A 27,468-nucleotide genomic window follows, 5' to 3' on the forward strand; every position below is an offset into this window, starting at 1 on the left:
ACTTGAGGCTGTAATCGCTGCCAAAGGTGCTTCAGCCAAGTATTGAGTAAAGGGTCTGAATACTTATGGAAATATGATATTTCAGTTTTTATTTGTAATAAGTTGGCAAACATTTTTAAAACCTGTTTGCTTTCTCATTATGTGGTATTGTGTGTATATTGAGAATTATATATATATATATATTTTTTTTTTAATCCATATTAGAATAAGGCTGTAATTTAACAAAAAAAGTGTTTATTTTTTTAAGTCAAGGGGTCTGAACTTTCCAAATGCGCTGTGTATCAGCATCGTTTTTGTCTTATTCCATTCATGCCACCAAACATTTCCATTCATTGTGATGACTGGTTTAAAAGCCAATTTATGCTTGATCTGAAAATGAGTTTGAAGGCTCCTTATGGAGTAGCCTCCGGAGGCATGCAGAGGTCAGATTGAGTTGGTACCGCATTGCCGTGCACCTCCCAAATGTTGGAACTGTGTGGATTGCTCCGTATAGCTCTTCATTGACATGATTTGGTTGACTGTAGGTTGGGGCGGGATGTCCTGTATAAACACAAATGACCAATACGGAAGTCTGGTTCATCATGCATTTTACTGAGTGGTGTTTACATGAATCTGTGTAAGAGGATGTACACTGTGGCCATCTAGTGGCTGTGTCCTCCTCCTACTGCAGGGTGTCGGGGCTGTGTCCTCCTCCTACTGCAGGGTGGTGGGGCTGTGTCCTCCTCCTACTGCAGGGTGGTGGGGCTGTGTCCTCCTCCTACTGCAGGGTGGTGGGGCTGTGTCCTCCTCCTACTGCAGGGTGGTGGGGCTGTGTCCTCCTCCTACTGCAGGGTGGTGGGGCTGTGTCCTCCTCCTACTGCAGGGTGTTGGGGCTGTGTCCTCCTCCTACTGCAGGGTGGTGGGGCTGTGTCCTCCTCCTACTGCAGGGTGTTGGGGCTGTGTCCTCCTCCTACTGCAGGGTGTTGGGGCTGTGTCCTCCTCCTACTGCAGGGTGTTGGGGCTGTGTCCTCCTACTGCAGGGTGATGGGGCTGTGTCCTCCTCCTACTGCAGGGTGTTGGGGCTGTGTCCTCCTCCTACTGCAGGGTGTCGGGGCTGTGTCCTCCTCCTACTGCAGGGTGATGGGGCTGTGTCCTCCTCCTACTGCAGGGTGTTGATGGGGCTGTGTCCTCCTACTGCAGGGTGTTGGGGCTGTGTCCTCCTCCTACTGCAGGGTGATGGGGCTGTGTCCTCCTCCTACTGCAGGGTGTTGGGGCTGTGTCCTCCTCCTACTGCAGGGTGTTGGGGCTGTGTCCTCCTCCTACTGCAGGGTGTTGGGGCTGTGTCCTCCTCCTACTGCAGGGTGTTGGGGCTGTGTCCTCCTCCTACTGCAGGGTGTTGGGGCTGTGTCCTCCTATTGCAGGGTGTTGGGGCTGTGTCCTCCTATTGCAGGGAGTTGGGGCTGTGTCCTCCTCCTACTGCAGGGTGTTGGGGCTGTGTCCTCCCCCTGCAGGGTGTTGGGGCTGTGTCCTCCTACTGCAGGGTGTTGGGGCTGTGTCCTCCTCCTACTGCAGGGTGTTGGGGCTGTGTCCTCCTCCTACTGCAGGGTGTGTCCTCCTCCTACTGCAGGGCTGTGTCCTCCTCCTACTGCAGGGTGTTGGGGCTGTGTCCTCCTCCTGCAGGGTGTTGGGGCTGTGTCCTCCTCCTCCCTCCTCCTATTGCAGGGTGACTGCAGGGTGTTGGGGCTGTGTCCTCCTCCTGCAGGGTGTTGGGGCTGTGTCCTCCTCCTGCAGGGTGTTGGGGCTGTGTCCTCCTCCTACTGCAGGGTGTTGGGGCTGTGTCCTCCTCCTGATGGGGCTGTGTCCTCCTCCTGCAGGGTGTTGGGGCTGTGTCCTCCTCCTACTGCAGGGTGATGGGGCTGTGTCCTCCTCCTACTGCAGGGTGTTGGGGCTGTGTCCTCCTCCTGCAGGGTGTTGGGGCTGTGTCCTCCTCCTGCAGGGTGTTGGGGCTGTGTCCTCCTCCTGCAGGGTGTTGGGTCTGTGTCCTCCTCCTGCAGGGTGTTGGGGTTGTGTCCTCCTCCTACTGCAGGGTGCAGGGTGTTGGGGCTGTGTCCTCCTCCAGGGTGTTGGGGCTGCAGGGTGTTGGGGCTGTGTCCTCCTCCTACTGCAGGGTGTTGGGGCTGTGTCCTCCTCCTGCAGGGTGTTGGGGCTGTGTCCTCCTCCTACTGCAGGGTGTTGGGGCTGTGTCCTCCTGTTGGGGCCCTCCTACTGCAGGGTGTTGGGGCTGTGTCCTCCTCCTACTGCAGGGTGTGGGGCTGTGGGCTGTGTGTGTCCTCCTCCTACTGCAGGGTGTTGGGGCTGTGTCCTCCTCCTGCAGGGTGTTGGGGGTGTTGGGGCTGTGTCCTCCTCCTACTGCAGGGTGTTGGGGCTGTGTCCTCCTCCTACTGCAGGGTGTTGTGTCCTCCTCCTACTGCAGTGTGTTGGGGCTGTGTCCTCCTCCTACTGCAGGGTGTTGGGGCTGTGTCGTCCTCCTGCAGGGTGTTGGGGCTGTGTCCTCCTCCTGCAGGGTGTTGGGGCTGTGTCCTCCTCCTGCAGGGTGTTGGGGCTGTGTCCTCCTCCTACTGCAGGGTGTTGGGGCTGTGTCCTCCTCCTACTGCAGGGTGTTGGGGCTGTGTCCTCCTCCTACTGCAGGGTGTTGGGGCTGTGTCCTCCTCCTACTGCAGGGTGTTGGGGCTGTGTCCTCCTCCTACTGCAGGGTGTTGGGGCTGTGTCCTCCTCCTACTGCAGGGTGTTGGGGGCTGTGTCCTCCTCCTACTGCAGGGTGTTGGGGCTGTGTCCTCCTCCTACTGCAGGTGTGATGGGGCAGAGTGTCCTCCTCCTACTGCAGGGTGTTGGGGCTGTGTCCTCCTCCTGTGTCTGCAGGGTGTTGGGGTTGTGTCCTCCTATTGCAGGGTGTTGCTGGTCCTCCTCCTACTGCAGGGTGATGGGGCTGTGTCCTCCTCCTACTGCAGGGTGATGGGGCTGTGTCCTCCTCCTACTGCAGGGTGATGGGGCTGTGTCCTCCTCCTACTGCAGGGTGTTGGGGCTGTGTCCTCCTCCTACTGCAGGGTGTTGGGGCTGTGTCCTCCTCCTACTGCAGGGTGTTGGGGCTGTGTCCTCCTCCTACTGCAGGGTGTTGGGGCTGTGTCCTCCTCCTACTGCAGGGTGATGGGGCTGTGTCCTCCTCCTACTGCAGGGTGATGGGTGTCTGTGTCTGTGTCCTCCTACTGCAGGGTGTTGGGGCTGTGTCCTCCTCCTACTGCAGGGTGTGGGGCTGTGTCCTCCTCCTACTGCAGGGTGTTGGGGTTGGGGCTGTGTCCTCCTCCTACTGCAGGGTGTGGGGCTGTGTCCTCCTCCTCCTCCTACTGCAGGGTGTTGGGGCTGTGTCCTCCTCCTCCTGCAGGGTGTTGGGGCTGTGTCCTCCTCCTACTGCAGCAGGGTGTTGGGGCTGTGTCCTCCTCCTACTGGGGCTGTGTGTCCTCCTCCTACTGCAGGGTGTTGGGGCTGTGTCCTCCTACTGCAGGGTGTTGGGGCTGTGTCCTCCTCCTACTGCAGGGTGTTGGGGCTGTGTCCTCCTCCTGCAGGGTGATGGGGCTGTGTCCTCCTCCTACTGCAGGGTGTTGGGGCTGTGTCCTCCTCCTACTGCAGGGTGTGGGGCTGTGTCCTCCTCCTACTGCAGGGTGATCCTCCTACTGGGGCTGTGTCCTCCTCCTACTGCAGGGTGTTGGGGCTGTGTCCTCCTCCTACTGCAGGGTGTTGGGGCTGTGTCCTCCTCCTACTGCAGGGTGGGGCTGTGGGGCTGTGTCCTCCTCCTACTGCAGGGTGTTGGGCTGTGGCAGGGTGATGGGGCCTCCTCCTACTGCAGGGTGTCTGGGGCTGTGTCCTCCTCCTACTGCAGGGTGATGGGGCTGTGTCCTCCTCCCTCCTCCTACTGCAGGGTGTCGGGGCTGTGTCCTCCTCCTACTGCAGGGTGTCGGGGCTGTGTCCTCCTCCTACTGCAGGGTGTCGGGGCTGTGTCCTCCTCCTACTGCAGGGTGTTGGGGCTGTGTCCTCCTCCTACTGCAGGGTGTTGGGGCTGTGGGGGTGTCTGTGTCCTCCTCCTACTGCAGGGTGTTGGGGCTGTGTCCTCCTCCTACTGCAGGGTGTTGGGGCTGTGTCCTCCTCCTACTGCAGGGTGATGGGGCTGTGTCCTCCTCCTACTGCAGGGTGTTGGGGCTGTGTCCTCCTCCTACTGCAGGGTGATGGGGCTGTGTCCTCCTCCTACTGCAGGGTGTTGGGGCTGTGTCCTCCTCCTACTGCAGGGTGTTGGGGCTGTGTCCTCCTCCTACTGCAGGGTGATGGGGCTGTGTCCTCCTCCTACTGCAGGGTGATGGGGCTGTGTCCTCCTCCTACTGCAGGGTGTTGGGGCTGTGTCCTCCTCCTACGTTTATCATTTACATTTAAGTCATTTAGCAGACGCTCTTATCCAGAGCGACTTACAAATTGGTGCGTTCACCTTAAGACATCCAGTGGAACAGCCACTTTACAATAGTGCATCTAAATCTTTTAAGGGGGGTTGAGAAGGATTACTTTATCCTATCCTACTGGTATTCCTCCTCCCTGCAAAGCGGTGGGGTTTCAGGTGTCTCCTCCTCCTATTGGAAGGTGGTGATTGACTCCGCTGTCCTGGCAGGGTGTGAGGGAGTTTGTTCCACCAGGGTTGGGGCTGTGTCCAGAGCAGCAGGGTGTTGGGGCTGTGTCCTCCTCCTAACAGTTTTGACTGGGCTGCGGGGAACTGTACTTCCTCAGTGGTAGGGAGGCGAGCAGGCCAGAGGTGGATGAACGCAGTGCCCTTGTTTGGGTGTAGGGCCTGGGTGTAGGGCCTGTAGTCGATGAACAGCATTCTCACATAGGGAGTCCCTCTTGTCCAGATGGGTTACGGCAGTGTGGTTGAGATTGCATTGTTGGTGGACCTATTGGGGCGGTAAGCAAATTGGAGTGGGTCTAGGCTGTCAGGTAGGGTGGAGGTGATATGGTCCTTGACTAGTCTCTCAAAGCACTTCATGAAGCATTATTCCTCCTCCTACTGCAGGTGGCTGTGTCCTCTAATCTGCTTTGATGTGTTTAATGGTACCATCCCACACCTGTCATTTACCCAACCCTTAATCACCTCTGTCACTCTCTCTCCCCCCTCCTCCTACTGTCCTTTCATCGTCAGACCATCACCCTGGCACTGCACCCGTTCTCCAGCTTGCTGCCGCCACCTTCCCAAACCCTGAAGCCCCCGTCCATGAAACCAGAAGTAAGTTCAGTCACATGTAGTCCAGTCTTACCGTGGGCCCATCCACTGCACTAGTCCAGTCTTACCGTGGGCCCATCCCCACTGCACTAGTCCAGTCTTACCGTGGGCCCATCCACTGCACTAGTCCAGTCTTACCGTGGGCCCATCCCCACTGCACTAGTCCAGTCTTACCGTGGGCCCATCCACTGCACTAGTCCAGTCTTCCACTGCAGGGTAGTCCAGGGGCTGTGGCCCATCCCCACTGCACTAGTCCAGTCTTACCGTGGGCCCATCCACTGCACTAGTCCAGTCTTACCGTGGGCCCATCTACTGCACTAGTCCAGTCTCACCGTGGGCCCATCTACTGCACTAGTCCAGTCTTACCGTGGGCCCATCCACTGCACTAGTCCAGTCTTACCGTGGCAGGGTGATGCCCATCAGGGTGTCTGCACTAGTCCAGTCTCACCGTGGGCCCATCCACTGCACTAGTCCAGTCTTGGGTGGGCCCATCCACTGCACTAGTCCAGTCTTACCGTGGCCCATCCACTGCACTAGTCCAGTCTCCCCCTCCACTGCAGGGTGTTTTGTCATCCACTGCACTATGTTGGGGCCGGACTTTCCAGTTTTATTCCACTAGGGTCTTTTTCATCAAACTGTCCCCTTTTAAAAAATTTTTTTTTTTAATTTTAAATGTGTTTTATGACAGATGGTCCAGCACCATCCTCAAACACAATTACTTGTATTTGTTGGTGTAATGTTCATTTCTGGAGAAGGCTTAAAAATACAGGATCAAATCTGTCATGTGACATTTTTATTGTTCCCGAAACAGAGGCCCTATTCATAACTTCTACTGACGGATTCATTCATCCCCATGTTTATTATCCCTGTTTGTTTTGTTTTAACCATCTATAGTGTTTAGCCTAATCCATCCATATTGCAGGAGTTGGCTTCAGTCCTCTTAAAGTGCAACAATACTCCTTCCAGTAAAATTAATTGAATTGAATCAGTACTCTCATTGGCCACGTTGCAGTGCCTTTCCTCACAGTGAGATCTACTGTGGCACCATTATCCTATAATCTGGTAACGGACAGTTAAGGACAATGACAATGAAATAAATGTCTACTTTTCTTTGTCATAATCGTCATGTTACATTTATTTGAAGAGGGTATGTAACTTTTTTTTTTGTGCATATATAGTTGACCTAATATCAGTTTAAAATGTTGACATAAACCATTTTGTTTTTGAGTTTGTTGTCACCAGAGCTGTGTTGTATTGGTTAGACCATAGAGCCAACGGTTGTCACCAGGGCTGTGTTGTATTGGTTAGACCATAGAGCCAACGGTTGTCACCAGAGCTGTGTTGTATTGGTTAGACCGTAGAGCCAACGGTTGTCACCAGGGCTGTGTTGTATTGGTTAGACCGTAGAGCCAACGGTTGTCACCAGGGCTGTGTTGTATTGGTTAGACCGTAGAGCCAACGGTTGTCACCAGAGCTGTGTTGTATTGGTTAGGCCGTAGAGCCAACGGTTGTCACCAGGGCTGTGTTGTATTGGTTAGGCCGTAGAGCCAACGGTTGTCACCAGGGCTGTGTTGTATTGGTTAGACCGTAGAGCCAACGGTTGTTACCAGAGCTGTGTTGTATTGGTTAGACCGTAGAGCCAACGGTTGTCACCAGGGCTGTGTTGTATTGGTTGGACCGTAGAGCCAACGGTTGGCACCAGGGCTCTGTTGTATTGGTTACCGTAGAGCCAGCGGTTGGCACCAGGGCTGTGTTGTATTGTGTTAGGCCGTAGAGCCAACGGTTGTCACCAGAGCTGTGTTGTATTTGTTAGGCCGTAGAGCCAACGGTTGTTACCAGAGCTGTGTTGTATTTGTTAGGCCGTAGAGCCAACGGTTGTCACCAGAGCTGTGTTGTATTTGTTAGGCCGTAGAGCCAACGGTTGTCACCAGAGCTCTGTTGTATTGGTTAGGCCGTAGAGCCAACGGTTGTCACCAGGGCTGTGTTGTATTGGTTAGGCCGTAGAGCCAACGGTTGTCACCAGAGCTGTGTTGTATTGGTTAGGCCGTAGAGCCAACGGTTGTCACCAGGGCTGTGTTGTATTCAGTAGGCCGTAGAGCCAACGGTTGTCACCAGGGCTGTGTTGTATTGGTTAGGCCGTAGAGCCAACGGTTGTCACCAGAGCTGTGTTGTATTGGTTAGGCCGTAGAGCCAACGGTTGTCACCAGAGCTGTGTTGTATTGGTTAGGCCGTAGAGCCAACGGTTGTCACCAGAGCTGTGTTGTATTGGTTAGGCCGTAGAGCCAACGATTGTCACCAGAGCTGTGTTGTATTGGTTAGGCCGTAGAGCCAACGGTTGTCACCAGAGCTGTGTTGTATTCAGTAGGCCGTAGAGCCAACGGTTGTAACCAGGGCTGTGTTGTATTGGTTAGGCCGTAGAGCCAACGTTTGGAACCAGAGCTGTGTTGTATTCAGTAGGCCGTAGAGCCAACGGTTGTAACCAGGGCTGTGTTGTATTGGTTAGGCCGTAGAGCCAACTGTTGTCATCAGAGCTGTGTTGTATTCAGTAGGCCGTAGAGCCAACGGTTGTAACCAGGGCTGTGTTGTATTGGTTAGGCCGTAGAGCCAACGGTTGGAACCAGAGCTGTGTTGTATTCAGTAGGCCGTAGAGCCAACGGTTGTAACCAGGGCTGTGTTGTATTGGTTAGGCCGTAGAGCCAACGGTTGTAACCAGGGCTGTGTTGTATTCAGTAGGCCGTAGAGCCAACGGTTGTAACCAGGGCTGTGTTGTATTCAGTAGGCCGTAGAGCCAACGGTTGTCACCAGAGCTGTGTTGTATTCAGTAGGCCGTAGAGCCAACGGTTGTCACCAGGGCTGTGTTGTATTGGTTAGGCCGTAGAGCCAACGGTTGTCACCAGAGCTGTGTTGTATTGGTTAGGCCGTAGAGCCAACGGTTGTCACCAGAGCTGTGTTGTATTGGTTAGGCCGTAGAGCCAACGGTTGTCACCAGAGCTGTGTTGTATTGGTTAGGCCGTAGAGCCAACGGTTGTCACCAGAGCTGTGTTGTATTCAGTAGGCCGTAGAGCCAACGGTTGTCACCAGAGCTGTGTTGTATTCAGTAGGCCGTAGAGCCAACACAGCTCTGGTGACAACCGTTGTATTCAGTAGGCCGTAGAGCCAACGGTTGTCACCAGGGCTGTGTTGTATTCAGTAGGCCGTAGAGCCAACGGTTGTCACCAGAGCTGTGTTGTATTGGTTAGGCCGTAGAGCCAACGGTTGTCACCAGAGCTGTGTTGTATTCTGGTGACAACAGTTGTAGAATAGCGTAGAGCCAACGGTTGTCACCAGAGCTGTGTTGTATTCGTAGGCCGTAGAGCCAACGGTTGTCACCAGGGCTGTGTTGTATTGGTTAGGCCGTAGAGCCAACGGTTGTTACCAGAGCTGTGTTGTATTGGTTAGGCCGTAGAGCCAACGGTTGTTACCAGAGCTGTGTTGTATTGGTTAGGCCGTAGAGCCAACGGTTGTTACCAGGGCTGTGTTGTATTGGTTAGACCGTAGAGCCAACGGTTGTCACCAGGGCTGTGTTGTATTGGTTAGGCCGTAGAGCCAACGGTTCTTACCAGAGCTGTGTTGTATTGGTTAGGCCGTAGAGCCAACGGTTGTCACCAGGGCTGTGTTGTATTCAGTTAGGCCGTAGAGCCAACGGTTGTAACCAGAGCTGTGTTGTATTGGTTAGGCCGTAGAGCCAACGGTTGTTACCAGAGCTGTGTTGTATTGGTTAGGCCGTAGAGCCAACTGTTGTTACCAGGGCTGTGTTGTATTGGTTAGACCGTAGAGCCAACGGTTGTCACCAGGGCTGTGTTGTATTGGTTAGGCCGTAGAGCCAACGGTTGTCACCAGAGCTGTGTTGTATTGGTTAGGCCGTAGAGCCAACGGTTCTTACCAGAGCTGTGTTGTATTCAGTTAGGCCGTAGAGCCAACGGTTGTCACCAGGGCTGTGTTGTATTGGTTAGGCCGTAGAGCCAACGGTTGTAACCAGGGCTGTGTTGTATTGGTTAGGCCGTAGAGCCAACGGTTGTCACCAGGGCTGTGTTGTATTGGTTAGACCGTAGAGCCAACGGTTGTCACCAGAGCTGTGTTGTATTGGTTAGGCCGTAGAGCCAACGGTTCTTACCAGAGCTGTGTTGTATTGGTTAGGCCGTAGAGCCAACGGTTGTCACCAGAGCTGTGTTGTATTCAGTAGGCCGTAGAGCCAACGGTTGTAACCAGGGCTGTGTTGTATTGGTTAGGCCGTAGAGCCAACGGTTGTTACCAGAGCTGTGTTGTATTCAGTTAGGCCGTAGAGCCAACGGTTGTTACCAGGGCTGTGTTGTATTGGTTAGGCCGTAGAGCCAACTGGTTGTTACCAGGGCTGTGTTGTATTCAGTAGGCCGTAGAGCCAACGGTTGTCACCAGGGCTGTGTTGTATTGGTTAGGCCGTAGAGCCAACGGTTGGAACCAGAGCTGTGTTGTATTGGTTAGGCCGTAGAGCCAACGGTTGTCACCAGGGCTGTGTTGTATTGGTTAGGCCGTAGAGCCAACGGTTGTAACCAGAGCTGTGTTGTATTGGTTAGGCCGTAGAGCCAACGGTTGTAACCAGAGCTGTGTTGTATTGGTTAGGCCGTAGAGCCAACGGTTGTCACCAGGGCTGTGTTGTATTGGTTAGGCCGTAGAGCCAACGGTTGTCACCAGGGCTGTGTTGTATTGGTTAGACCGTAGAGCCAACGGTTGTCACCAGAGCTGTGTTGTATTGGTTAGGCCGTAGAGCCAACGGTTGTCACCAGAGCTGTGTTGTATTGGTTAGGCCGTAGAGCCAACGGTTGTACCAGAGCTGTTTGTACCAGGGCTGTGTTGTATTGTTAGGCCGTAGAGCCAACGGTTGTCACCAGGGCTGTGTTGTATTGGTTAGGCCGTAGAGCCAACGGTTGTCACCAGGGCTGTGTTGTATTGGTTAGGCCGTAGAGCCAACGGTTGTCACCAGGGCTGTGTTGTATTCAGTTAGGCCGTAGAGCCAACGGTTGTCACCAGAGCTGTGTTGTATTGGTTAGGCCGTAGAGCCAAGCGGTTGTCACCAGAGCTGTGTTGTATTGGTTGAACCGTAGAGCCAACGGTTGTTACCAGGGCTGTGTTGTATTGGTTAGGCCGTAGAGCCAACGGTTGTAACCAGGGCTGTGTTGTATTGGTTAGGCCGTAGAGCCAACGGTTGTTACCAGAGCTGTGTTGTATTGGTTAGGCCGTAGATCCAACTGTTGTTACCAGGGCTGTGTTGTATTGGTTAGACCGTAGAGCCAACGGTTGTTACCAGGGCTGTGTTGTATTGGTTAGACCGTAGAGCCAACGGTTGTCACCAGAGCTGTGTTGTATTGGTTAGGCCGTAGATCCAACGGTTCTTACCAGAGCTGTGTTGTATTGGTTAGGCCGTAGAGCCAACGGTTGTCACCAGGGCTGCGTTGTATTCAGTAGGCCGTAGAGCCAACGGTTGTAACCAGAGCTGTGTTGTATTGGTTAGGCCGTAGAGCCAACGGTTGTTACCAGAGCTGTGTTGTATTGGTTAGGCCGTAGATCCAACTGTTGTTACCAGGGCTGTGTTGTATTGGTTAGACCGTAGAGCCAACGGTTGTTACCAGGGCTGTGTTGTATTGGTTAGACCGTAGAGCCAACGGTTGTCACCAGAGCTGTGTTGTATTGGTTAGGCCGTAGATCCAACGGTTCTTACCAGAGCTGTGTTGTATTGGTTAGGCCGTAGAGCCAACGGTTGTAACCAGGGCTGTGTTGTATTGGTTAGGCCGTAGAGCCAACGGTTGTAACCAGGGCTGTGTTGTATTGGTTAGGCCGTAGAGCCAACGGTTGTCACCAGGGCTGTGTTGTATTGGTTAGACCGTAGAGCCAACGGTTGTCACCAGAGCTGTGTTGTATTGGTTAGGCCGTAGAGCCAACGGTTGTCACCAGGGCTGTGTTGTATTGGTTAGGCCGTAGAGCCAACGGTTGTCACCAGAGCTGTGTTGTATTGGTTAGGCCGTAGAGCCAACGGTTGTCACCAGGGCTGTGTTGTATTGGTTAGGCCGTAGAGCCAACGGTTGTCACCAGGGCTGTGTTGTATTGGTTAGACCGTAGAGCCAACGGTTGTTACCAGAGCTGTGTTGTATTGGTTAGACCGTAGAGCCAACGGTTGTCACCAGGGCTGTGTTGTATTGGTTAGACCGTAGAGCCAACGGTTGGCACCAGGGCTGTGTTGTATTGGTTAGACCGTAGAGCCAACGGTTGTCACCAGAGCTGTGTTGTATTTGTTAGGCCGTAGAGCCAACGGTTGTTACCAGAGCTGTGTTGTATTTGTTAGGCCGTAGAGCCAACGGTTGTCACCAGAGCTGTGTTGTATTTGTTAGGCCGTAGAGCCAACGGTTGTCACCAGAGCTCTGTTGTATTGGTTAGGCCGTAGAGCCAACGGTTGTCACCAGGGCTGTGTTGTATTGGTTAGGCCGTAGAGCCAACGGTTGTTACCAGGGCTGTGTTGTATTGGTTAGGCCGTAGAGCCAACGGTTGTTACCAGGGCTGTGTTGTATTGGTTAGACCGTAGAGCCAACGGTTGTCACCAGAGCTGTGTTGTATTGGTTAGGCCGTAGATCCAACGGTTCTTACCAGAGCTGTGTTGTATTGGTTAGGCCGTAGAGCCAACGGTTGTAACCAGGGCTGTGTTGTATTGGTTAGGCCGTAGAGCCAACGGTTGTAACCAGGGCTGTGTTGTATTGGTTAGGCCGTAGAGCCAACGGTTGTCACCAGGGCTGTGTTGTATTGGTTAGACCGTAGAGCCAACGGTTGTCACCAGAGCTGTGTTGTATTGGTTAGACCGTAGAGCCAACGGTTGTCACCAGAGCTGTGTTGTATTGGTTAGGCCGTAGAGCCAACGGTTGTCACCAGAGCTGTGTTGTATTGGTTAGACCGTAGAGCCAACGGTTGTTACCAGGGCTGTGTTGTATTGGTTAGACCGTAGAGCCAACGGTTGTCACCAGAGCTGTGTTGTATTGGTTAGGCCGTAGAGCCAACGGTTGTAACCAGGGCTGTGTTGTATTGGTTAGGCCGTAGAGCCAACGGTTGTCACCAGGGCTGTGTTGTATTCAGTAGGCCGTAGAGCCAACGGTTGTCACCAGGGCTGTGTTGTATTGGTTAGGCCGTAGAGCCAACGGTTGTTACCAGAGCTGTGTTGTATTGGTTAGGCCGTAGATCCAACGGTTCTTACCAGAGCTGTGTTGTATTGGTTAGGCCGTAGAGCCAACGGTTGTAACCAGGGCTGTGTTGTATTGGTTAGGCCGTAGAGCCAACGGTTGTAACCAGGGCTGTGTTGTATTGGTTAGGCCGTAGAGCCAACGGTTGTCACCAGGGCTGTGTTGTATTGGTTAGACCGTAGAGCCAACGGTTGTCACCAGAGCTGTGTTGTATTGGTTAGGCCGTAGATCCAACGGTTCTTACCAGAGCTGTGTTGTATTGGTTAGGCCGTAGAGCCAACGGTTGTCACCAGGGCTGCGTTGTATTCAGTAGGCCGTAGAGCCAACGGTTGTAACCAGGGCTGTGTTGTATTGGTTAGGCCGTAGAGCCAACGGTTGTTACCAGAGCTGTGTTGTATTGGTTAGGCCGTAGATCCAACTGTTGTTACCAGGGCTGTGTTGTATTGGTTAGACCGTAGAGCCAACGGTTGTTACCAGGGCTGTGTTGTATTGGTTAGACCGTAGAGCCAACGGTTGTCACCAGAGCTGTGTTGTATTGGTTAGGCCGTAGATCCAACGGTTCTTACCAGAGCTGTGTTGTATTGGTTAGGCCGTAGAGCCAACGGTTGTAACCAGGGCTGTGTTGTATTGGTTAGGCCGTAGAGCCAACGGTTGTAACCAGGGCTGTGTTGTATTGGTTAGGCCGTAGAGCCAACGGTTGTCACCAGGGCTGTGTTGTATTGGTTAGACCGTAGAGCCAACGGTTGTCACCAGAGCTGTGTTGTATTGGTTAGACCGTAGAGCCAACGGTTGTCACCAGAGCTGTGTTGTATTGGTTAGGCCGTAGAGCCAACGGTTGTCACCAGAGCTGTGTTGTATTGGTTAGACCGTAGAGCCAACGGTTGTTACCAGAGCTGTGTTGTATTGGTTAGGCCGTAGAGCCAACGGTTGTCACCAGAGCTGTGTTGTATTCGTTAGACCGTAGAGCCAACGGTTGTTAACAGAGCTGTGTTGTATTGGTTAGGCCGTAGAGCCAACGGTTGTCACCAGAGCTGTGTTGTATTGGTTAGGCCGTAGAGCCAACGGTTGTCACCAGGGCTGTGTTGTATTGGTTAGACCGTAGAGCCAACGGTTGGCACCAGGGCTGTGTTGTATTGGTTAGGCCGTAGAGCCAACGGTTGTTACCAGAGCTGTGTTGTATTGGTTAGGCCGTAGAGCCAACGGTTGTCACCAGAGCTGTGTTGTATTCGTTAGGCCGTAGAGCCAACGGTTGTCACCAGGGCTGTGTTGTATTGGTTAGGCCGTAGAGCCAACGGTTGTAACCAGGGCGGTGTTGTATTGGTTAGGCCGTAGAGCCAACGGTTCTTACCAGAGCTGTGTTGTATTGGTTAGGCCGTAGATCCAACTGTTGTTACCAGGGCTGTGTTGTATTGGTTAGACCGTAGAGCCAACGGTTGTCACCAGAGCTGTGTTGTATTGGTTAGGCCGTAGATCCAACGGTTCTTACCAGAGCTGTGTTGTATTGGTTCTTAGAGCTGTGTTGTATTGGTTAGGCCGTAGAGCCAACGGTTGTAACCAGGGCTGTGTTGTATTGGTTAGGCCGTAGAGCCAACGGTTGTAACCAGGGCGGTGTTGTATTGGTTAGGCCGTAGAGCCAACGGTTGTAACCAGGGCTCTGTTGTATTGGTTAGGCCGTAGAGCCAACGGTTGTCACCAGGGCTGTGTGGTATTCAGTAGGCCGTAGAGCCAACGGTTGTCACCAGGGCTGTGTTGTATTGGTTAGACCGTAGAGCCAACGGTTGTAACCAGGGCGGTGTTGTATTGGTTAGGCCGTAGAGCCAACGGTTGTAACCAGGGCTGTGTTGTATTGGTTAGGCCGTAGAGCCAACGGTTGTCACCAGGGCTGTGTGGTATTCAGTAGGCCGTAGAGCCAACGGTTGTCACCAGAGCTGTGTTGTATTGGTTAGACCGTAGAGCCAACGGTTGTCACCAGAGCTGTGTTGTATTGGTTAGGCCGTAGAGCCAACGGTTGTCACCAGAGCTGTGTTGTATTGGTTAGACCGTAGAGCCAACGGTTGTTACCAGAGCTGTGTTGTATTGGTTAGGCCGTAGAGCCAACGGTTGTCACCAGAGCTGTGTTGTATTCGTTAGACCGTAGAGCCAACGGTTGTTACCAGAGCTGTGTTGTATTGGTTAGGCCCTAGAGCCAACGGTTGTCACCAGAGCTGTGTTGTATTGGTTAGGCCGTAGAGCCAACGGTTGTCACCAGGGCTGTGTTGTATTGGTTAGACCGTAGAGCCAACGGTTGGCACCAGGGCTGTGTTGTATTGGTTAGGCCGTAGAGCCAACGGTTGTTACCAGAGCTGTGTTGTATTGGTTAGGCCGTAGAGCCAACGGTTGTCACCAGAGCTGTGTTGTATTCGTTAGGCCGTAGAGCCAACGGTTGTCACCAGGGTTGTATTGGTTAGGCCGTAGAGCCAACGGTTGTCACCAGAGCTGTGTTGTATTCGTTAGACCGTAGAGCCAACGGTTGTTACCAGTAGGCCGTAGAGCCAACGGTTGTCACCAGAGCTGTGTTGTATTGGTTAGGCCGTAGAGCCAACGGTTGTCACCAGAGCTGTGTTGTATTCGTTAGTCCGTAGAGCCAACGGTTGTCACCAGAGCTGTGTTGTATTCGTTAGTCCGTAGCCAAAGATGCAATACAAGCTCAAAACATGTTTCAACGGAAATGACAATCATGAAATCTGTGGTTATTTTCATGACAATTAATCGTCACAGATCTACTGATCAGACACGCACGGGTGGCTGATGTTTACCGTAGTTTGGTGCTGTTCTCAGTTTACCCACTAGGTGGCAGCAAACCGCTGTGACATCTCTCTGGTCTGAAGACTAGAAATACACGGCAAATGTCTGCTCCCTGTAACAGATTTATCTCAGAAAATATGTAAACATGGTACTGATGGTGTACTATAAAACCTTACATTTTATAGTTCATTACATTTTATAGTTCATTACATTTTATAGTTCATTACATTTTATACTTACATTACATTTTATACTTATATTAAATAAAATCAAATGTATTTATATAGCCCTACGTACATCAGCTGATATCTCAAAGTGCTGTACAGAAACCCAGCCTAAAACCCCAAACAGCAAGCAATGCAGGTGTAGAAGCACGGTGGCTAGGAAAAACTCCCTAGAAAGGCCAAAACCTAGGAAGAAACCTAGAGAGGAACCAGGCTATGTGGGGTGGCCAGTCCTCTTCTGGCTGTGCCGGGTGGAGATTATAACAGAACATGGCCAAGATGTTCAAATGTTCATAAATGACCAGCATAGTCGAATAATAGTAAGTCAGAACAGTTGAAACTGGAGCAGCAGCACAGTCAGGTGGACTGGGGACAGCAAGGAGTCATCATGTCAGGTAGTCCTGGGACACAGACATTACATTTTATACTTACATTATGTTATACTTACATTGTTATATAGTTACATTATGTTATAGTTACATTATATGTTATAGTTACATTATATTATAGTTACATTATATTATAGTTACATTATATTATAGTTACATTATATTTTATAGTTACATTATATGTTATAGTTACATTATATATTATAGTTACATTATATGTTATAGTTACATTATATGTTATAGTTACATTATAGTTACATTATATGTTGTAGTTACATTATATGTTATAGTTACATTATATGTTATAGTTACATTATATGTTGTAGTTACATTATATGTTGTAGTTACATTATATGTTATAGTTACATTATATGTTATAGTTACATTATATGTTATAGTTACATTATATGTTGTAGTTACATTATATAAAAAATAAATGACCTGACACTAACAGCTTATTCTGATATTTCTTGTTTCTTCTAATTGTTTTGTTTTATTTGTATAGTATTGTCCTGTTATATTGTCCTGTTAGATGGTATTGTCCTGTTATGGTATTGTCCTGTTAGATGGTATTGTCCTGTTAGACGGTATTGTCCTCAGTATTGTCCTGTTAGATGGTATTGTCCTGTTAGATGGTATTGTCCTGTTAGTATTGTCCTGTTAGACGGTATTGTCCTGTTAGACGGTATTGTCCTGTTAGTTACATTGTCCTGTTAGATGGTATTGTCCTCAGTATTGTCCTGTTAGATGGTATTGTCCTAGTATTGTCCTGTTAGATGGTATTGTCCTGTTAGATGGTATTGTCCTGTTAGATGGTATTGTCCTGTTAGACGGTATTGTCCTCAGTATTGTCCTGTTAGATGGTATTGTCCTGTTAGATGGTATTGTCCTGTTAGATGGTATTGTCCTGTTAGATTATATTGTCCTGTTAGAGGTATTGTCCTGTTAGACAGACGGTTAGATGGTATTGTCCTCAGTATTGTCCTGTTAGATGGTATTGTCCTCAGTATTGTCCTGTTAGACGGTATTGTCCTGTTAGATGGTATTGTCCTGTTATTATATTGTCCTGTTAGACGGTAGTTTGTCCTGTTAGAATTGTCATTATATGTTATAGTCCTGTTACATTATATTGTTATAGTTACATTATATGTTATAGTTACATTGTCCTGTTATATGTTATAGTCCTGTTAGATGGTATATGTCCTGTTAGTTATTGTCCTGTTAGACGGTATTGTCCTGTTAGAATTGTCCTGTTAGATATTGTCCTGTTAATGGTATTGTCCTGTTAGACATTGTCCTGTTAACATTGTCCTGTTAGATTATTGTCCTGTTAGACGGTATTGTCCTGTTAGTTTGTCCTGTTAGATGGTATTGTCCTGTTAGATGGTTTGTCCTGTTAGATGGTTTCCTGTTAGGCGGTATTGTCCTGTTAGACGGTATTGTCCTGTTAGACGGTATTGTCCTGTTAGACGGTATTGTCCCTGTTAGATGGTATTGTCCTGTTAGACGGTATTGTCCTGTTAGATGGTATTGTCCTGTTAGATGGTATTGTCCTGTTAGATGGTATTGTCCTGTTAGATGGTATTGTCCTGTTAGTATTGTCCTGTTAGATGGTATTGTCCTGTTTGTCCTGTTAGACGGTATTGTCCTGTTAGGTATTGTCCTGTTAGACGGTATTGTCCTGTTAGACGGTATTGTCCTGTTAGACGGTATTGTCCTGTTAGATGGTTGTCCTGTTAGACGGTATTGTCCTGTTAGACGGTATTGTCCTGTTAGACCTGTTAGGCGTATTGTCCTGTTAGATGGTATTGTCCTGTTAGATGGTATTGTCCTGTTAGACGGTATTGTCCTGTTAGATTGTCCTGTTAGATGGTATTGTCCTGTTAGATGGTATTGTCCTGTTAGATGGTATTGTCCTGTTAGATGGTATTGTCCTGTTAGATGGTATTGTCCTGTTAGTCCTGTTAGATGGTATTGTCCTGTTAGACGGTATTGTCCTGTTAGATGGTATTGTCCTGTTAGATGGTATTGTCCTGTTAGATTAGTATTGTCCTGTTAGATGGTATTGTCCTGTTAGATGGTATTGTCCTGTTAGATAGTATTGTCGGTATTGTCCTGTTAGATGGTATTGTCCTGTTAGATGGTATTGTCCTGTTAGATGTATTGTCCTGTTAGACGGTATTGTCCTGTTAGATTGTCCTGTTAGACGGTTGTCCTGTTAGACGGTATTGTCCTGTTAGACTGTTGTCCTGTTAGATGGTATTGTCCTGTTAGATGGTATTGTCCTGTTAGATGGTATTGTCCTGTTAGATGGTATTGTCCTGTTTGTCCTGTTAGATGGTATTGTCCTGTTAGATGGTATTGTCCTGTTAGATGGTATTGTCCTGTTAGATGGTATTGTCCTCAGTATTGTCCTGTTAGACGGTATTGTCCTGTTAGACGGTATTGTCCTGTTAGATGGTATTGTCCTGTTAGACGGTATTGTCCTGTTAGATAGTATTGTCCTGTTAGATGGTATTGTCCTGTTAGACGGTATTGTCCTGTTAGATGGTATTGTCCTATTGTCCTGTTAGACGGTATTGTCCTGTTAGATTGTCGGGTATTGTCCTGTTAGACGGTATTGTCCTGTTAGACGGTATTGTCCTGTTAGACGGTATTGTCCTGTTAGACGGTATTGTCCTGTTAGACGGTATTGTCCTGTTAGACGGTATTGTCCTGTTAGACGGTATTGTCCTGTTAGACGGTATTGTCCTGTTAGACGGTATTGTCCTGTTAGACGGTATTGTCCTGTTAGACGGTATTGTCCTGTTAGACGGTATTGTCCTGTTAGACGGTATTGTCCTGTTAGACGGTATTGTCCTGTTAGACGGTATTGTCCTGTTAGACGGTATTGTCCTGTTAGACGGTATTGTCCTGTTAGACGGTATTGTCCTGTTAGACGGTATTGTCCTGTTAGACGGTATTGTCCTGTTAGACGGTATTGTCCTGTTAGACGGTATTGTCCTGTTAGACGGTATTGTCCTGTTAGACGGTATTGTCCTGTTAGACGGTGTTGTCCTGTTAGACGGTGTTGTCCTGTTAGACCTGTTAGTGTTGTCCTGTTAGACGGTGTTGTCCTGTTAGACGGTATTGTCCTGTTAGACGGTATTGTCCTGTTAGACGGTATTGTCCTGTTATTGTCCTGTTAGACGGTATTGTCCTGTTAGACGGTATTGTCCTGTTAGACGGTATTGTCCTGTTAGACGGTGTTGTCCTGTTAGACGGTGTTGTCCTGTTAGACGGTGTTGTCCTGTTAGACGGTGTTGTCCTGTTAGACGGTGTTGTCCTGTTAGACGGTGTTGTCCTGTTAGACGGTGTTGTCCTGTTAGACGGTGTTGTCCTGTTAGACGGTATTGTCCTGTTAGACGGTATTGTCCTGTTAGACGGTATTGTCCTGTTAGACGGTATTGTCCTGTTAGACGGTATTGTCCTGTTAGACGGTATTGTGCTGTTAAAAAAAAAAAAAAAATAATAATTTATTTGTCACATGCTCCAAATACAACAGTGAAATGCTTACTTACAAGCCCTTTAACCAACAATGCAGTTTTAAAGAAAATATAGTTAAGAATATATTTACTAAATAAACTAAAGTTTAAAAAAATAACACACTAAAATAACAATAATGAGGCTATATTGAAGTGGTACCTGTACTGAGTCGATGCGGGTACATGTTGGACAGGGGTAAAGTGACTATGCATGGATAAACGGAGAGTAGCAGCAGTGTAAAAGCGGGGGAGGGGGCGTCAATGTAAATACTCTGGGTGGCCATTTGATTAGCTGTTCAGCAGTTTTATGGCTTGGGGGTAGAAGCTGTTAAGGATCCTTTTGGTTCTAGACTCGGAGCTCCGGTACCGCATACCGCCTTGCGGTAGCAGAGAGGACAGTCTATGACTAGGGTTCTTTGGGCCTTCCTCTGACACCGCCTGGTACAAAGGTCCTGGATGGCAAGAAGTTTGGTCCCAGTGATGTACTGGGCTGTACGTATTAGCCTCTGTAGCGCCTTAAGGTCAGATGCCGAGCAGTCGCCATATCAGGCGGTGATGCAACCAGTCAGGAGGCTCTCGACGGTGCAGCTGTTTATCTGTTCAGTCTCCTGAGGGGGGAAAGGCGTTGTCGTGTCCTCTTCGACTTTCTTAGATAGTATTGTGCCGTTTAGATAGTATTGTGCTGTTAGATAGTGTTGTGCCGTTTAGATAGTGTTGTGCCGTTTAGATAGTGTTGTGCCGTTTAGATAGTGTTGTGCCGTTTAGATAGTGTTGTGCCGTTTAGATAGTGTTGTGCCGTTTAGATAGTGTTGTGCCGTTTAGATAGTGTTGTGCCGTTTAGATAGTGTTGTGCCGGTTAGATAGTGTTGTGCCGGTTAGATAGTGTTGTGCCGTTTAGATAGTGTTGTGCCGTTTAGATAGTGTTGTGCCGTTTAGATAGTGTTGTGCCGTTTAGATAGTGTTGTGCCGGTTAGATAGTGTTGTGCCGTTTAGATAGTGTTGTGCCGTTTAGATAGTGTTGTGCCGGTTAGATAGTGTTGTGCGGTTAGATAGTGTTGTGCGGTTAGATAGTGTTGTGCGGTTAGATAGTGTTGTGCCGGTTAGATAGTGTTGTGCCGGTTAGATAGTGTTGTGCCGTTTAGATAGTGTTGTGCCGTTTAGATAGTGTTGTGCCGTTTAGATAGTGTTGTGCCGTTTAGATAGTGTTGTGCCGTTTAGATAGTGTTGTGCCGTTAAACACATTCATTGCACTGCTGGAGCTGGAAACACAAGCATGTCTCTTCAGCTGTTTTAACTCATCTGTTTGTGCAACAAATAATCTTTGATATGATGAAGGCACATACCAATCCTGATCTCACTGTCGCCTGTAGGCATCGTGTGATTTGAGGTTCATTAAGCATGTTTCACTTTTCCATATGAAGTGGGCTTAAAATGTTTAGATTGACATATAGGATGGGAGGGATACGCGCTAGCATGCGTGACACGTTGAAGAGTTTCTTCACGAATCCCTCGGGCTTAGCTTAGTTTAGCTTGTCCTGGACTGGAGTATCCCAACCCAATTTCATACTGATGTTTTAAAGGTGCAACCTGGGATATTTACAGGTATTTTTGTCATCTTTCATTTCTTTTTTTAAATGAATGATGATCCTTATTGGTTATCTGCCAAAATAAAGGAAACACTTGAGTAAAATCGGGATACAAACTATATTGAAAGCAGGTGTTTCCACACAGGTGTGGTTCCGGAGTTAATTAAACTGTTAACATCCCGTCATGCTTAGGGTCATGTATTAAAATCCCCAGTTGCCCCATTGTTTTGGCTAGAAGAAGAGATCTCGGTGACTTTGAAAGAGGGGTCTGAAAGGAGCGGAGAGGGTTTAAAGGGTGTGTGATAGTGATGGTTATATCCGCGGGACAGTTTTGGGGTTTTAAGGTCATGAAATATTGTGTGAATGAAGGGTGGGTGGTGGGTTGAAGAAAGAATACAATACTTAACACTTGTTTTTCTTAACTGCATTGTTGGTAAAGGGCTTGTAGGTGATCATTTCACTAAGGCGGCAGGGTACACCGGTTGTATTCGGCGCTTGTCACAAATAAAATTAGGGGGGTTATTGCGTTTCCTCCCGGTGGTCCCTAGACGTATTGTTTTGGGGGGTTATGCGTTTCCTCCCGGTGGTCCCTAGACGTATTGTTTTGGGGGGTTATTGCGTTTTCTCCCGGTGGTCCCTAGACGTATTGTTTTGGGGGGAGGTTATTGCGTTTCCTCCCGGTGGTCCCTAGACGTATTGTTTTGGGGGGTTATTGCGTTTTCTCCCGGTGGTCCCTAGACGTATTGTTTTGGGTGGGGGGGGTTATTGCGTTTTCTCCCGGTGGTCCCTAGACGTATTGTTTTGGGGGGGTGTTATTGCGTTTCCTCCCGGTGGTCCCTAGACGTATTGTTTTGGGGGGGGGGTATTGCGTTTCCTCCCGGTGGTCCCTAGACGTATTGTTTTGGGGGGGGTTATTGCGTTTTCTCCCGGTGGTCCCTAGACGTATTGTTTTGGGGGGTTATTGGTTTCCTCCCGGTGGTCCCTAGCGTATTGTTTTGGGGGTTATTGCTCCCCCGGTGGTCCCTAGACGTATTGTTTTGGGGGGGGTTATTGCGTTTCCTCCCGGTGGTCCCTAGACGTATTGTTTTGGGGGGGGTTATTGCGTTTCTCCCGGTGGTCCCTAGACGTATTGTTTTGGGGGTTATTGGTTTTTTCTCCCGGTGGTCCCTAGACGTATTGTTTTGGGGGGGGTTTTGCTTTTCCCCGGTGGTCCCTAGACGTATTGTTTTGGGGGGGTTATTGCGTTTTCTCCCGGTGGTCCCTAGACGTATTGTTTTGGGTGGGGGGGGTTATTCCCTAGCGTTTTCTCCCGGTGGTCCCTAGACGTATTGTTTTGGGGGGTTATTGCGTTTCCTCCCTAGACGGTGGTCCCTAGACGTATTGTTTTGGGGGGGGGTTATTGCGTTTTCTCCCGGTGGTCCCTAGACGTATTGTTTTGGGGGGGAGGTTATTGCGTTTTCTCCCGGTGGTCCCTAGACGTATTGTTTTGGGGGGGTTATTGCGTTTCTCCCGGTGGTCCCTAGACGTATTGTTTTGGGGGAGTTATTGCGTTTCTCCCGGTGGTCCCTAGACGTATTGTTTTGGGGGGGTTATTGCGTTTCTCCCGGTGGTCCCTAGACGTATTGTTTTGGGGGGGGGTTATTGCGTTTTCTCCCGGTGGTCCCTAGACGTATTGTTTTGGGGGAGGTTATTGCGTTTCCTCCCGGTGGTCCCTAGACGTATTGTTTTGGGGGGTTATTGCGTTTTCTCCCGGTGGTCCCTAGACGTATTGTTTTGGGGGGGAGGTTATTGCGTTTCTCCCGGTGGTCCCTAGACGTATTGTTTTGGGGGAGGTTATTGCGTTTTTCCCCCGGTGGTCCCTAGACGTATTGTTTTGGGGGGGGTTTATGTTTTCTCCCGGTGGTCCCTAGACGTATTGTTTTGGGGGGGGTGGTCCCTAGACGTATTGTTTTGGGGGGTTTATGCGTTTTCTCCCGGTGGTCCCTAGACGTATTGTTTTGGGGGTTTATTGCGTTTTCTCCCGGTGGTCCCTAGACGTATTGTTTTGGGGGGGGGTTATGCGTTTCCTCCCGGTGGTCCCTAGACGTATTGTTTTGGGGGGGGGGGTTTATTGCGTTTTCTCCCGGTGGTCCCTAGACGTATTGTTTTGGGGGGGGGGGGGGGGTTATTGCGTTTTCTCCCGGTGGTCCCTAGACGTATTGTTTTGGGGGGGGTTATTGCGTTTTCTCCCCGGTGGTCCCTAGACGTATTGTTTTGGGGGAGGTTATTGCGTTTCTCCCGGTGGTCCCTAGACGTATTGTTTTGGGGGGTTATTGCGTTTCCTCCCGGTGGTCCCTAGACGTATTGTTTTGGGGGGGGTTATTGCGTTTTCTCCCCGGTGGTCCCTAGACGTATTGTTTTGGGGGGGGGTTATTGCGTTTCTCCCGGTGGTCCCTAGACGTATTGTTTTGGGGGGGGGGGTTATTGCGTTTTCTCCCGGTGGTCCCTAGACGTATTGTTTTGGGGGGGTGTTTTGTTTCTTTCCCCCGGTGGTCCCTAGACGTATTGTTTTCCCGGTGGTCCCTAGACGTTTGTTTTGGGGGGAGGTTATTGCGTTTTCTCCCGGTGGTCCCTAGACGTATTGTTTTGGGGGGAGGTTATTGCGTTTTCTCCCGGTGGTCCCTAGACGTATTGTTTTGGGGGGTTTTCTCCCGGTGGTCCCTAGACGTATTGTTTTGGGGGGGGTTGTGCTCCCCGGTGGTCCCTAGACGTATTGTTTTGGGGGGTTTATTGCGTTTTCTCCCGGTGGTCCCTAGACGTATTGTTTTGGGGGGGTTATTGCGTTTTCTCCCCGGTGGTCCCTAGACGTATTGTTTTTGGGGGGTTATTGCGTTTCCTCCCCGGTGGTCCCTAGACGTATTGTTTTGGGTGGGGGGGGTTTATTGCGTTTTCTCCCCGGTGGTCCCTAGACGTATTTGCTCCTGCGAATGAAGGACATGTTACAGAGAACTTTGACTGATGTCAAGTAGATGGAAGCATTCATTCTATCGACTGATGACATTATTCTGGTGAGCAAGTGTTTATTTAGTCTTCTAGGGCAACAAATAACATTATTCTGGTGAGCAAGTGTTTATTTAGTCTTCTAGGGCAGCAAATAACATTATTCTAGTGAGCAAGTGTTTATTTAGTCTTCCAGGGCAACAAGTAACTAATGACAACTAGCTTATTCTATTTTAGTGGGTGCAGGACTCAGATTTACACTGTCACCTATAGTCAGGTGGTTACGGATGGTTTTAGTCGCGGGTGAACAAACAGCTGACCCGCGCACCCTGTGTCTGTCGCCGTAACTCAACCCGACTCTTATGGAAAGTTCAGGAGGGGTGCCCGAGACGGCGTTTTTCCACCATCCACAAAACACTTAATGCTGTTAATTTCTTGTGGAAGAATGGTGTCGGTATCCCTCCAATAGAGAGAAGAATGGTGTCGGTATCCCTCCAATAGAGAGAAGAATGGTGTCGGTATCCCTCCAATAGAGAGAAGAATGGTGTCGGTATCCCTCCAATAGAGAGAAGAATGGTGTCGGTATCCCTCCAATAGAGAGAAGAATGGTGTCGGTATCCCTCCAATAGAGAGAAGAATGGTGTCGGTATCCCTCCAATAGAGAGAAGAATGGTGTCGGTATCCCTCCAATAGAGAGAAGAATGGTGTCGGTATCCTCCAATAGAGAGAAGAATGGTGTCGGTATCCTCCAATAGAGAAGAATGGTGTCGGTATCCCTCCAATAGAGAGAAGAATGGTGTCGGTATCCCTCCAATAGAGAGAAGAATGGTGTCCCCCCAATCCAATAGAAGAATGGTGTCGGTATCCCTCCAATAGAAGAAGAATGGTGTCGGTATCCCTCCAATAGAGAGAAGAATGGTGTCGGTATCCCTCCAATAGAGAGAAGAATGGTGTCGGTATCCCTCCAATAGAGGGAAGAATGGTGTCGGTATCCCTCCAATAGGGAAGAATGGTGTCGGTATCCCTCCAATAGAGAGAAGAATGGTGTCGGTATCCCTCCAATAGAGAGAAGAATGGTGTCGGTATCCCTCCAATAGAGAGAAGAATGGTGTCGGTATCCCTCCAATAGAGAGAAGAATGGTGTCGGTATCCCTCCAATAGAGAGAAGAATGGTGTCGGTATCCCTCCAATAGAGAGAAGAATGGTGTCGGTATCCCTCCAATAGAGAGAAGAATGGTGTCTGTATCCCTCCAATAGAGGGAAGAATGGTGTCCCTCCAATAGAGGAAGAATGATCCCTCCATAGAGGGAAGAATGGTGTCGGTATCCCTCCAATAGAGAGAAGAATGGTGTCGGTATCCCTCCAATAGAGAGAAGAATGGTGTCGGTATCCCTCCAATAGAGAAGAATGGTGTCGGTATCCCTCCAATAGAGGGAAGAATGGTGTCGGTATCCCTCCAATAGAGGGAAGAATGGTGTCGGTATCCCTCCAATAGAGGGAAGAATGGTGTCGGTATCCCTCCAATAGAGGAAGAATGGTGTCGGTATCCCTCCAATAGAGGGAAGAATGGTGTCGGTATCCCTCCAATAGAGGGAAGAATGGTGTCGGTATCCCTCCAATAGAGGGAAGAATGGTGTCGGTATCCCTCCAATAGAGGGAAGAATGGTGTCGGTATCCCTCCAATAGAGAAGAATGGTGTCGGTATCCCTCCAGAGAAGAAGAATGGTGTCGGTATCCCTCCAAGAGATCCAGAGAAGAATGCGTTGAAGCTGTTCTGGCGCCTCGTGGTGGCCCGACACCCTATTCCACTATTTAGAGATAAGAATGGTTGTTTCAGCCGCTCCTCAAATCCAATTGTAGAGTCCATCTGATTTTTGTTCAAGAATGTCGCTCTTTGGTTTGCGTCTCGCCTCATCCCAGTCTTCAATTAGAGAGAAGAATTCCCGATGTAGTACCTGGTGAAAAGTAGTGCACTACATAGGGAATTGGGTGCCACTGGGGATAGAGGGCTCAAGAATTCCTTCTTTACCTGTTAGTCAGCAGCGTTTAGACTACAGTATGCTGCTGTATTATGTGGATCTGTCTCCTCTGACGTGTTACAGAATGCTGCTGTATTATAATGTGTATCCCCTCTGACAAGTATGCTGCTGTATTATAATGTGGATCTGTCTCCTCTGACGTGTTACAGTATGCTGCTGTATTATAATGTGGTATCTGTCTCCTCTGATGTTACAGATGCTGCTGTATTATGTGGTATCTGTCTCCTCTGACGTGTTACAGTATGCTGCTGTATTATAATGTGGTATCTGTCTCCTCTGACGTGTTACAGTAGCTGCTGTATTATAATGTGAAGATCTGTCTCCTCTGTGTTACAGTATGCTGCTGTATTATAATGAGTCTCCTCTGACGTGTTAAGAATGCTGCTGTATTATAATGTGGTATCTGTCTCCTCTGACGTGTTACAGTAGCTGCTGTATTATGTGGTATCTGTCTCCTCTGACGTGTTACAGTATGCTGCTGTATTATGTGTATCCTCTCCAATAGATGCTGCTGTATTATAATGGTGTCTGTCTCCTCTCCAGTATGCTGAGATCTGTCAGACTATGCTGCTGTATTATAATGTAGAGTAAATGTGGTATCTGTCTCTCTGACGTGTTACAGTATGCTGCTGTATTATAATGTGGTATCTGTCTCTCTGGCGTGTTACAGTATGCTGCTGTATTATAATGGTATCTGTCTCCTCTGACGTGTTACAGTATGCTGCTGTATTATAATGTGGTATCTGTCTCCTCTGACGTGTTACAGTATGCTGCTGTATTATAATGTGGTATCTGTCTCCTCTGACGTGTTACAGTATGCTGCTGTATTATAATGTGGTATCTGTCTCCTCTGACGTGTTACAGTATGCTGCTGTATTATAATGTGGTATCTGTCTCCTCTGACGTGTTACAGTATGCTGCTGTATTATAATGTGGTATCTGTCTCCTCTGACGTGTTACAGTATGCTGCTGTATTATAATGTGGTATCTGTCTCCTCTGACGTGTTACAGTATGCTGCTGTATTATAATGTGGTATCTGTCTCCTCTGACGTGTTACAGTATGCTGCTGTATTATAATGTGGTATCTGTCTCCTCTGACGTGTTACAGTATGCTGCTGTATTATAATGTGGTATCTGTCTCCTCTGACGTGTTACAGTATGCTGCTGTATTATAATGTGGTATCTGTCTCCTCTGACGTGTTACAGTATGCTGCTGTATTATAATGTGGTATCTGTCTCCTCTGACGTGTTACAGTATGCTGCTGTATTATAATGTGGTATCTGTCTCCTCTGACGTGTTACAGTATGCTGCTGTATTATAATGTGGTATCTGTCTCCTCTGACGTGTTACAGTATGCTGCTGTATTATAATGTGGTAATCTGTGACGTTTACAGTATGCTGCTGTATTAT

At 49.1% G+C, this 27,468-nt stretch overlaps 1 protein-coding gene across 1 annotated transcript in view; it reads left to right on the forward strand.

The window, feature by feature from the left end:
- The window catches only part of ryk (receptor like tyrosine kinase), a 128,669-nt gene that overhangs the window by 56,666 nt on the left and 44,535 nt on the right, over window positions 1-27,468 (forward strand). The window contains exon 8 of the mRNA XM_065009349.1: window positions 5,213-5,296. Within this exon, the coding sequence (XP_064865421.1) occupies window positions 5,213-5,296 (84 nt within the window). The remainder of the gene's footprint in view (window positions 1-5,212; window positions 5,297-27,468) is intronic.

This window comes from Oncorhynchus nerka, linkage group LG24, assembly GCF_034236695.1.
Source record: "Oncorhynchus nerka isolate Pitt River linkage group LG24, Oner_Uvic_2.0, whole genome shotgun sequence".
Lineage (NCBI taxonomy): Eukaryota > Metazoa > Chordata > Actinopteri > Salmoniformes > Salmonidae > Oncorhynchus > Oncorhynchus nerka.